General features: G+C 43.0%; 1 protein-coding gene across 8 annotated transcripts in view; it reads left to right on the top strand.

Annotated features, from left to right (window-relative positions):
* The window catches only part of CACNA1C (calcium voltage-gated channel subunit alpha1 C), a 440223-nt gene that overhangs the window by 393012 nt on the left and 34879 nt on the right, over positions 1-12332 (top strand). For all 8 annotated transcript variants that reach the window (XM_030480605.1, XM_030480603.1, XM_030480597.1 and 5 more), the window contains one exon: positions 9334-9366. In XM_030480605.1, coding sequence (XP_030336465.1) covers positions 9334-9366 — 33 coding nt within the window. The remainder of the gene's footprint in view (positions 1-9333; positions 9367-12332) is intronic.

Here is a 12332-nt window from a genome sequence, read left to right as displayed (position 1 = left end):
ACAAATCTCAAACTAAGTGATCCATAACAAACTCTCTCTTTGGGCTTCTGGTATCTCTGGCTACCATCCCTTCAGAAAAGATTCATTACCCAAAATTAGCAGGGGCTGCTAGTTCACCTGTAGCTACTGTCTCCTACAACCCACAGACTGTTTCATTTGAACAAAGGGGGATTGGGTTTTCTCCTGTTTTCAGTGGCATGTGCAGTTTCTTTCAGCACCTTCATCAAAGCATAAGATGGCTCATTCATCTTCACTCTGTCCCAGAGCCTTTGGGCTTGCCAAAGGAAGGATCCTGGCAACACTGCATGCAGTCTTTGAGCTGGTAGACTGCCTGCCTTCCTCCCTGGAAAAACCTGCTCATGATCTAGTCTCCATCTGGCTGCATTAGTTCCCAGAAGAGTTATCATAGTGAGGAGTGGGTATTTTGCTGCAGACCACGTGCCTGCTTCTGACCTTAACACCACCAATGTAATTCCCCATCAGTTATACAAGAGTTGCAAAAGTGCTACTCCTTCTGGATAGTTGCAAAAAAGCTTCCTTCTGGATTCATGTGCTCCTGCCAATCACATCACAGTAAATCCTTCATACTGAGCTCCCAGCAAACTTCTTCACCAATGGAGTCCAAAGGTCTCTAGCCTCCTTTCTGCCCTAGGCAGGTGAGACTGCCCAGAGAAGCCCCAGTAACATTAATACACAGAGGACACCAAGTTTCAATCTCTTCTTCATTTTACCTTCTTCCTTATCCTTTTCCTACACCATGGAATCCTATCAGCTAATTAATAAGTAATTAACATAGCTGTAGAAGCACTCAAATGCTCAGTGCACTGAAGACAAGCACAGCCGTGACAGAAGGAGATGCTTCTAGGAGTTTACTTAATTCCTCAAATCATCAGCCCCCAGGGAAGACAAAGCCAGTAGGTGTTACCCTCTCAGTACTAATGGAGTGTTGCAAGGTGTTGGAGATAAGGAAAGCCTCTGCCTACATATGGCTCATGAAATTCATCTTACAGAAAAATTCTTGCTGCCATTATAATTTCCAAGATAGGCTGTGGGATGTTACAAGAAATGGAAAAATCAATACTTTATACAGCAAACAGCATGTCTTTAAAGTAACCAAGACTGGTACGAATGAATGCTTTAAACAGTCTCTTTCTTTGTTATTTCAAGATTAAAATCAGCAGTATGGTCTTAATGTACAAGAACCTTAGCAGGCCAGGCTGTGTCAGAGACCATCTTTCTATTTGCAGCTTTCCAGAGCAGCTGTGCTTTCACAACAGTGCTACAGATAGGAAGCCAAAATGGTGGATTCATTTGGGTGTTTGGGATGGGAGAACCTGGATATGAAAAGAACTGCCAGTTGGAATGAGTCAAAACCAGATACAGGCTGTGCTTTTTCTGGAAAACCAAACTCCCTCTGTCCCTACCAGACAATGAAAATTAAAAACAGTAATAAGGATCAATGTAACAGAGAACATAAATCTTCCTAAAGAGGTGGAGGAAAAGAAGACTGCCCTTTCCAGCACAGTGATAATTACATTGCTGGGTTTGGTGTTTAAAAGCCATATTAACTTTGGCATAGGAAAGGCAGTGAGGCACACTGGAATACTTAGAGACAGCAATGAAAGAAAGCATTGGCATGGATGGTAATAGAGCTGAGTAAAGCTGGCGACCTCGGAACTCTAAATTTTCACACTTGCTCTCTCTCTGTGTTGCTCAGTGGTCTGGTCTGTTCCCAGGGTCATCCCTCTTAGTCTGCTCTGGTCTGGAACAGCCTGATTACCTCCTTTGGGAGCCCTTGCCCTGCGCATCAAGAATTGGTCAAGTGAAAATCCAAGGTGAATGAAGAAAGTCCACTCTGTCACACGTGGCCTTTGGCAGAGGTGTTCAAATCAGCAAAACCTCTCATCCACTGATATTCAAACCAGAAAATCCTTAAAATCTCTCCACCTCTAAAACAAAAGTAAAAGGTCCTGCACACAAGTAGCCTTTCAACATTTGGCTTGGTTTTTCTTCAGAGCCTTCCTATCCAGATGTTCTAGGGCTTTTTTAAACTACCTGTCCTACAAAACACAAATAATAAAACACAGGTAAGCTGCACCTGCCTCCCAGGGTCAGACAGGCATTTGTACCTGAAGATGAGCACTATATTTCTGATAGTGTTTAACATCTATTTGTTTTTCAGGAGCCCCCCAGGCTTGACGACTGTAAGACTTGAACTTATCTTTTACCCAGAGTTAATGAGAAGGATTATTAAAACATCCTGAAAATTAAGAATAATTTGCATAGATATACTTTACCAATTCTTCTGCTTTTCTGAAAGTCAAGGAAAAAATAGAGCTTTCAGCTGTGTAAAAAGTGACTCATTAATTGTCCAGTAATTGTCAAGCTAGAGTAATCTGCATAACCAAATTAAAGCAATTGATTTGCCTTATATTTACCTTAAGCACTTAGAACTGTAAGATAACTGTCTGACAATTTCATGGATAGATATATATATGAAATTAATTAATAAGCTATTCAAATTGGTATGATTTGCATATTTGAAGCTAATTAGAAAAGCAAGCTCTAGAATTTCAAAATCTTACAATATAGGAAATGAAGGGGAAAAACTGATAGCTGCAGGACTCATTTGCTTTAAAAGTTACCTTGATCTTATTAAACGTATTTGAAATAGGCTTTTTTGCATGCAGTTATGCTAATATTTCCCCCAAGATCTGAGATCATGTGGAATCTATGTGAACTATAAATGCCTATGTATTGCATTTGTATGAGCTGACACTTGATGTCTGCTGATCCACATGAGTTAGTGCAGGCAGAAATGTAATGGCAAATTTCATTGCAGCTGTCACATTTTTTGTAATTGCCTGTATTACACCAAATAAAATTTTAATTCCCTAGTCCAAGAGATTTCAGTCTCTTAGAATCATAGAATCATAGAATAGTTAGGGTTGGGAAGGACCTGAAGATCATCTAGTTCCATCTTCTGCAGATCTGTCTGAGGATTAGCATATTACATTGCAGTGAAACAACTCAGGGCTTTTTCCAGGGAAATCAGCAAGGTGTTCACCATTTGCCCTGATGATTCCCTGTTTTCCTGTAAGATGACACCCTTTTCTAATAGGCATGAAAACCAAACCTCAATTTATGAAAATGATCAAAAAAGCCTCTGGTGCTTCACTCAGGTTAGAGCTACAGGAAGGCTTGATTTTTTGTTTCAGAAATGCCCCTTGTAACTTTTTTTTTTTTCTGTTTTAAGATACAATAAAAATTTTAAATTGAAAATTTTTCAGTAAGAGATCACTCCAACAGAAATAATCAAGGAAAAGCAAGGCATTTACTTAAGTAAAGTAAAACCAGTTTAATCTGGGATTTATTTTTTTCATAGTTATATAATGTTTCTAATGGAACTGAAAACTCAAATTGAAATGTGCGAGGACAAAACGTGAGATTTCAATCTCAGATTTCAGAAATGCTTTTTTCAAAATTGACATGTCCCCACAGAACATTTCACTTTCAGCATCAGCATTCTTCTAACAGAAAACATTTTTGTAGGGGGAAAAAAAAAAAATCTGGCTAGTTTTGTTCAAAATATTCCCAGAAATTCTTGAAGAACTGTACACTTAATGAAAGAATGCAGAGTTTGAGCAGCTTGACTGGCTGTTATTATTATCCTGCTAACAGTTTGATGTCACTGAAAGGTTGGGGGAATTTGAATTATGCCATCTGCAATCCAGTAGTATTCCCTGTCAGAGAAATAGCAGATACATTTCTGCCTGGTTTTATAACAACTTCACAGACTTTGGTGGCAGGTGGATGGTTGCTGGAGTTCTTGTGATTAAAACCACACACAGCAGTGGCAGACAGATGAGTCTGGAAGGGGTTGTGGTAACTCCCCAGTGTAACGGCAGGCTATTACCTGCCAGCAGCCAGGTTGATTTGAAACCCTGACTTTTTCCAGCTCTCCACAGAGACTTGTGTTACTCAGCTAGCCTCTTGAGGTCACTTTAGACTTTTGACAGGAGAGAGTTGTGTCTTCTCTTTTGTCATGTCTCCATGGCACAAATTCTAATTCGCTTTTTCTCCTATACTAGGGTAGATTCTTGTTCTTCTTGAAGCTCAGGTCCTTACAGATCCCATCCCAGTGTGATCCACATGTGTGAAAGAAAAAAAAAACCTCCAGAAAAGTAGTGCTGTTGGCTTGCTGCTGCCCTGTTTGTGCACTCTACATTTGGAAAGATGAAGTGGCCAAGCAGCTGAAACAGCCCTTCAGTTCTTTCTCATCCCCTGCAGCAAAAAAATCAAATCATTGTTGCTCATCAGGTATCACTCAATGGAACTGTTTTTAATTCCCCTCAAAATCTTATCTATGTTTGTACAATGAGTTCATTTTCCCAGAGTGTCTCTTTTCACCCTTCATTTTGTGTCCAAGAAGGTCAGAGATGCAGTATGGCTATGCAGGACTCTTGGAGGACCTCTCGATACAAAGAACCCGAGCTAGAAAAGACCGGTATTCTAGAACTGCAAAGGAGCTTCACAGTGCTGCAGCCTGCTCAGGCGAACTCTGCAGTGCAGATTCTCAGAGGCATCCTTCCTGCAATGAGTAGAAAAAAACAAGGAGTGAATACCCATCACCCCTTTCCTCATGGAAGAAGGCTAACAGACCGATGGACAAGTTTCCAAAGGATATGGAATATTCATGGGTAACTTCATTCTCCAAATATCAACAGCAATCAAGGAAACACCTTAGCAGTCATCCGTCACCAGCAACCAGCTACTGCAAGTGGTCTCCAAAGAGCTTCATCCACAAACCATATTTTCATTAGTGGAGATATGCCGTTATAGATTTGTCACAAAAGGCAACATAAGCATCTGACAATTCGTTTTCTTGAGAAATATGAAGATACTCTGTCATATCAATGGTGCCAAAGTCTCAAACACAGATTTTATCATATCTCTTCAAACCTAGGGCTACCAGGCAAAATTAGAAAGCTGCCATTGTGCCACTGTATTGGCTAAGACAAATCTGACTTAAAAAGCAGTAACGACACTGTGCGTTTGACTGCTCAAATATTGCCCAGATCAAGCCAGGCCAAAGTTCTCCACAACATAAAGGTTGAATTCTGTCTTGCAAAACGAGATTCCTCCCTATGAATGGAAGAAATCTTATTGGAAAGTAAAAAAGCTATCAGCAAGGAAGGTTTACTCCTCAAACATTGGAAAAAAGTCCGTTTGGACTTCCTAGCAAAGACTTGATCCACTGAGGGAGCTGAACTCATCCTCTTCAGTGTGTCCTCTGGTGTAAAAAAAAAATTACTACCATCACAGTGCTGGTAATGGGAATGCCACCTGCCTATACCATCATCTCAGTGGTAGTCAGGCTTCTACAACTACCAAAGAATACTCACCCAGTAGTCAAGGAGTCTCCTTGGATAGATTGGTTAAATAGATGCTGTACAAACCTAATGGAGCTCCCCTTCAGGCATTTCTAGGTGCTGCTTCTCTGGATAGTCATTATAATTCTCAGCAAACCAGCCAAAAATCCTAGGGAACCCAAACCTCTCGACATGGTCCTCCATCTCCAGTGTTCCACAAGGATGAGTTGGGATTGATACCTCTCCTCATAATTTTTCTACTGAAACTCTCATTTGAATCTATTTATTAACAAACCTTATTGTTTTCTTCCAAATCTTTATCTATCCAGAAGATATTCCAGGGCATGGATGTTTCAGGGGGCTTTGATACTGCTGTGGTGGTACAAAGTCTTTAGCCTTTTTGCTTATATTTTAAATCCTGTCATTACAGCTTTGAAATGCCAAGTAAACCCTCCTCAAAATTTCAAAATGGATTACATTATAGCATAAACGTCATATGATATTAACTGTTACTTATTGCCCTTGAAACTAGTTCTCCTAGAGTGCAAATTTTATCTTCTCCTAGCTTTCAAAGCATTCATGCTGTTATCAAGATTCGGAAACCCAGAACAACAAAACCACCAAAAAAAAAAAAAAAAAAAAAAACCCAAAACAAACAGCAAAAAAAAAGTTAAAAACTATTCCCTTGACTCGATGGCAAGATCAGACACCACGTCTGATATGTGAGTCAGTATGGAGGTTCTGGAGACTCTGATGCTCCCTGTTCCCGTCTGAAGGTCATATGTTCTTTGCCAGTAGCCACCAGTATGCCTTACTCCCACCTACCCAGGTGGAGCATGATTAGCAGGAACACAGCACTATCAGTTACCTTATTCTGTGCTGTGGTCTCTGATATTTTAAGTATCCCTCCATTGAATAAACTTCTTTCCCAGAGACTTCCTTACCTGGGATCCTGAATTCATGAGAGGCATAAACTCTGCCTTTCGCTTTTGTGCCTGTAGCGGCTTTAAGGACACACAGAGGTTAGCAGCAGCTCGAGCAATGTGTCTGTTTAAAATGTTGGTGCCCTGATACACATTCAACTTAGGTAAAATGAGATAATATGCAGGCAACAATATGGTGACATCAAGAGAAAATAAATAAATAAATGGCCCAAGCAGTTTCATTGCACTCATTCCCATTTAGTGTCTTTGCACAGATGCATCCTGCCTCAGATATTTCTCTTCCCTGTTTAGCAGGTTTCATTCTACACCACTCTTGATACGCCCCTGGTCTTGTTTGTGATTTATACTTCAGGTCCATTTTCTCTATGATGGAAATTGCACAGAGCAGCATCTCTTGACTAATCTCACTGTTACTGTTGTTGCCCTTTCTTACTCAGTTCTGTGCATGCTACTTGTGCCCCAAATGGCGAGAGCAGGGTAGAATACTTGAAGTTCCTTTGCAGGTTATACCACGCAGAAGAGATGGCTGCCAGTAAAACAGGGTACAGCCAAGGCTGCCTTCTGTTAAGAGGTGTAGCTTCTCCATACGCCCTTTCAAAGACATCAAACAGATGAGGATTTGCTTTTGCATATTGTTCTGAGGTTTGTAGAAATTAAATCCTGACACTGGCTTGAATTCCAAGTACCTATCACCATGCCTCCATCCCTGTGAACTGATGTGACTAGTACATTCTCAGGTGCTGAGTGCCTGTCCTTGTCCTAAAATTGGCATACCCACATCATGTGCAAGGCTGAAGATTCTTAGAAAATCTAGGGATAACTCTCTCGGCTTTATAGTTAGGAATAGCCACACTTCAAAGTCCCAGTAACAGGTTCTCAGATATCTGTGCTCAGGTCCATATGGTGATTTTTTGGCACGGGTGGAAAATGGTAGGATTTGGCTTCTCCCTGAAACCTTTGTGGACATCAGAAAATGTATTCTGCATCCCACAGCTGGGGGTTGATTTCCCCCTCATATACTCATGCACAAAATACAGTATGCACAAGCATATCAGGAACCTCAGCCCACAGTGCTACAGTTCAGACAAATACCACTTGCCAACATTAACAGAAACTTTCTTGTGCTGCTTTTGAGCCTTTTTTGTAGGTAGTGATAAAATGTGCTATTTGACCCCATCTTAAAACACAGGCCAGTTAGCTCAGGAATGAGAGAGGAGTAAATCAACCTCCACTTTCTTAGCAGTGCCAGAGATGCTCAGAACCTTTGGTTTCTAGTTTTTCAAGGTGATGCTAACTCCTTCAAGTTGAGCATCCCATACCAACAGTGGCTTATATAGTCATATCTTCTTATACAGATTTTTTTACTTTGTTACATTACTATTATCTGCATTTTCTGATTAAATACTAACAATATCCAAATGACAATTAAGGTGTAATATTCCACAGTAACTTATAAGGCTTCTTCAGCCAGTCAGTCACAGATGGACCAACACCGTCAGCCAGGAAGGATGGAGAATCATGAAAGGTGCTGGAAGTTTTTGGGCATTCTTCAGTAAATTTGAAGGGGCTTTGTACCTTCTATCAGGAGCGCAGCAACTAGCAGAATAAAGGTCCTTCTATTGTTAGAAAAGATGATTTGCAAAACTAGAAAGAGGAAGGGGAATGGGACAGAGAAACTCTGCTGGAAAGATGTTTGCCCAGCAACACAAAATGGAAATCTATGCTTGGTCTGTAAGAAATGTCTCTGTGGGCACCGCTCCTTTATTTGGTATTCAAGTCAACTTTTGCCTGTATGTGATCTGAAAAGAAAACACAAGAGCAAACACATGAAAGAGGAGGATAAAAGCAATGAAATCTGACACTACAAAACCAATGCGTTAACCCAAAAGACTATTACATGATTAGGTGTACCCTGGGTTTTCAATTATTCTCATTTGCCTATATCACCAAATAGACTGTGCATCCAAACTAGTTTTTATGTAGGTAATACAATGACAGTTTGGTAACTGGACTGTCCTTGGAGAGCAGGAGCACACTGCCAGAGCCCTCTGTGGTGCTAGAGCTAAATTCTGCCATTGCAGAAGAACAAATACATCAGTTTCAGCTTTGCTAATGTAATCAGAGAAAGTAATGACGGACAGGTTTGGCATATGGTAGAGGTTAGGCCTGAAGGATTATGTTACTATTGAACTGAAGGACTCCCAGTAAAGCTGGTTTTATTTAATTTTCAATTCTGCTTCTTACACCTAAGGATATTTGGGTGTTTTTTAGAATTGCTCTCAGTATTGGAAATGGCCCCAGAAGTTAATCAAGGAACATCTGGTAGAGTGTTTGCAGCAGCTAGACTCTTCCAGGCATGACCAGGGCTCAGCTCAGCTTGGCTTCCAGGAAAACATCCATTGGGTCCCTGGAGCTTTGCTGTGAGGTGGGTGAAGGTACAGCAAGATAACCAGCTTTACCAACCCACTTTCCACAGCTGGTGGTGGGTGTTGTAGTGTTGCAAATTGCTGATTAGACTGTCCCAACCCAGAACTATGTGTAAGGGAATGGGGATATATAAATAGCATTGCTTTAGCACTGGGGTATTATGGGCTTTTAAATCAGACTGATGCACTAGAAGCTGGCTGGTCCCTGTGGAGACATGGCCTGGATCTGAGCTGGGGAGCTAAGTCAGACCCTGTATTGAGTTCGATAGTAATGATACAAGAAACATTTTGACAGTATCAGTACCTCCACTGCCTGGATGCCAGGATGTCTAGCACGCAGGAGATACTAGGTGCAATTCACATGTGGTGGTAGCGTATACAGCCTCCATCAAATCCAGTGGAAGTTGTACCTACTTCTGCCATGGCCAGCTTTGATCCTAGGGAATTAGCCCAGCCTCTTGTGCATTTCTTTCAAACTCCCGTTTGCCCTCTTCTACCATTTTGTTGCTCCTGTGTTAGCCAAGACCTAGTTTACTAGGGCTCTTGATTGGAGACTTATTACAGCTTATTTCTGTCTGCCTTTCTTTAAAGCCAGCTGAACATACCCAATGCTCTTCCTCTATGGTAAGACCAAAAATACAGACCACCCTCCTAGCTTCTGTGACACTCTTTCTAACACACTCCTTTATTCTCTTCTCTGTGATCACGAGTTCTCTCTCCAAGCCCAGCCTAGTTATTTGTGCATGAAGCTGCCATGTCGTGTATTGGTGTGAGTCTGGTGTTCACCTGAGCTGTGAATATGCTGCACATGTGTATTTCTTGTGCATCCTGAGCTTTCCTTTGGTCAAGTTAACTGTCGTTCTGCCTTCTAATTGAATCACCAAGAGAGAACTAGACCTGGTAAGATTTCTTGCTAGCAACAACCTGTGTCACTATCAATGTGATGCCGAATGACTTTGCAATGTGACTTCATGTCCAGGCCTCCAGACTAGAAAGGATTGGGACTCTGAAGTTCCTCTGCAATGAGGTGACTCACTGTAACATTGGAGTTTGCACAAAAAAACTTGTGCAGTGGTGCACACAAACTCAGCTGCCTTGGTGTACAAGACAGTTCCCACACCACCCCAGCAGAGCTGCAGTAACTCCAGTCTCTTGATTGATTGCCACTTTGCAGAACCTCCCTCCTCCGGCAAAGCTAAGCCTTCAGAAAGCTGGATGGAAGTCAGGAGAAAGCAAGCAAGGCTACTCAAGCACAGGCTAATCTGTAGCCACCTAGTCTTAAAATGACTGTAATCTCCTGAGGTATCACTGAGTGTTTTTGGCTGAGTGGTTTGATGCCAGTAAGTTGCAGATTTGCGTCAGGGAGGAATTTGTTCTGTTTTATCTGCTCTTTGGCCTTTGCCTACTCCAGGGCTGTAGGAAGACAGGGGTAATTTTCTGCCTGTAGCAGCTGCCTCTTCTCAGCAAGCAAAGATGAAAGAATGCTAAAACCTCTGTCCAGACCTCCATCCCAACATGCTGCCATCCAAAGGGCCAAGCTGACAAGAGCAGCAGCACGTAGAGTAAGAAAATACTTTTTGGGGTTTTTTTAGGTCCACAAACACAGCAGTACTGCTGTCCACACAACTTTTAAATTTGGATCTTTGAGGTGGCATTGGAGTTTAGCTTGTTAGAGAAAGTGGAAGGGAGGCCATAGAACTCCTACATAGGACTTACGTAGGATTGCGAGAGTTGTGTGACTTTATAATTAGCTTTCTGGGACTGCAGTGCTGAGAGAATCGAATGCCATGACTTTTGATTTCTTGGAGGCCACATTCCCTCCTTCACCTCAGAATAATTCCCTCCAAATCACTGAAGCCCCCAGCCTGTTGTCCACGTTAGAAAATGAGAATAATGTGAGATGTAGGGAGCACTCAGGCTTTTCCTTGACACAGCCTGTTCCCCTAATCTTTTTCACCAGGTTACTGCATGGGCAGCAAACAGGCAGCGAGCATCAGCCTTTGCTGCAGACTGGAAGGAGCTACCCAAAATATCCACCAGTGATTCACTCCACAGATAGACAGACAAACTGCAGCTGTAAGTGGGGTTTACACACACTAGCAAGCAGCTACTGACCCTCTGTACCCCCATGGCTGCACAGCAAGAGCTGGGGCACAGACCCTGCTGGGGCCAACAGAGCTGAGCACCAGTCTGCTCATCCTGGGTTGGAAACAGGAGCACACACAGTGCACAGGTACACATCCTCATCTGGTCATTTAATTCTGTCCGGGCAATGCCTGTGCTTTGGGTTTTATCGGGAGTGGACAGGCAAGCAGCTGCTGTTTTCACTGCCTCGTGACAGGAAATCCCAAGGGTCTATTCTCTCTTGGTTTACACAGTGGTGAGTAGTTAACAGCGGGGGTGATCTGCACTGTTTCTTCTTCCTAAATGTTGCTCTTTCGGTGGCGTTTAGACTCAAACTGCAGTCTTTGCAGCCTGGGTGGGGACAGAGAGGGCGTTTCTGTGCACTTCTTTGCTCCACAGCAGGTCAAGTGGCAGGGCGACACTGTTATCTTCCCCTGTGACACGAGGTCACATTCCCACAGTGCTGCTACTGCAAACCACTAGCTCCACAGGCTTCACACAGTATTTTAGGGGATTAATGAACTGGGAAACACAGCATTTTCTGTGCCTCACTCCACTCAGGAGTGAGCTGGGAAGCCTTCTCACTGAGGCACAGGTGAGCCTGCCTCCATGGCAGCAGTCAGATAGATGTTGCCTTCACACACATGAAGGCTGAGGAATGTCAGAGCTGGTTGCAAGCCCAGAGGAAAATGCTTAGGGACAAAGCAGATGCTGTGAGAAAAAAACTGGCCAGAGGAAAGACTATTTTAAAATACTGCACGCTTGAACAGTAGCAGCAAAGCCAAAATAAAATGTCTTTAGAAAAACAAAAGTCAGTGCACAGACTGTGGGAAATACAAAGGGGTCATGAGAAATGCAAAAGGCCTGAACACAGAGCAGTGGAGCAAGCGACCATGGTCTGGCCCCCTGAAGAATGGCTACAGCAGCAGTGCAGGGACAGAGAGGCCACCAGCGGTGCCAACAGCTGGACAGGGCAGCACATGCCGTGCCCCCATGAGGTTTCGCACCCCAAAGCAGACCTGGGACCTGCTATTGTTTCCCCTCAGAGCAAGCAGCACATGGCTGATGCCCAGCACCAGGTTTTCCAGAACCACTGGCTGGAGTGTTTGCTGGGTAAAACATCTGAGACGAGTCAAAAGAGAAAGTATCTTTCTCCTCCTGTACGATGTCAAAGGAGAATTGCATCTTTCCAATGTGAGGAGGAGATGTAATGTGGGGGGGTTATATGATAAATATCCCTAATCCCCAAAAGTCCAGGCAATATGAAAGGAGAGGCTGGTGGCCTCAAAAGCCCCTGTAGATTAGCTCACCACCATGGGAGAGCGGGCAGGCTTGACCAGCCTCGGCCCATCCCTGGGGTACTGGAGCAGTGCAAGCCCAGGGAGCGGTTCCAGGACAAGGAACAGTGCAGTGAGCTCTCGGTGTAGCGTCCTCTGTGGCCCAGGGCCCCCATTCCTCCCGTGCTG

This window comes from Strigops habroptila, chromosome 3 (assembly GCF_004027225.2).
Source record: "Strigops habroptila isolate Jane chromosome 3, bStrHab1.2.pri, whole genome shotgun sequence".
In the NCBI taxonomy this organism is placed as follows: domain Eukaryota; kingdom Metazoa; phylum Chordata; class Aves; order Psittaciformes; family Psittacidae; genus Strigops; species Strigops habroptila.
The sequence above is the reverse complement of the archived record's forward strand: the minus strand, read 5'-3'. Positions and strand labels throughout refer to the sequence as shown.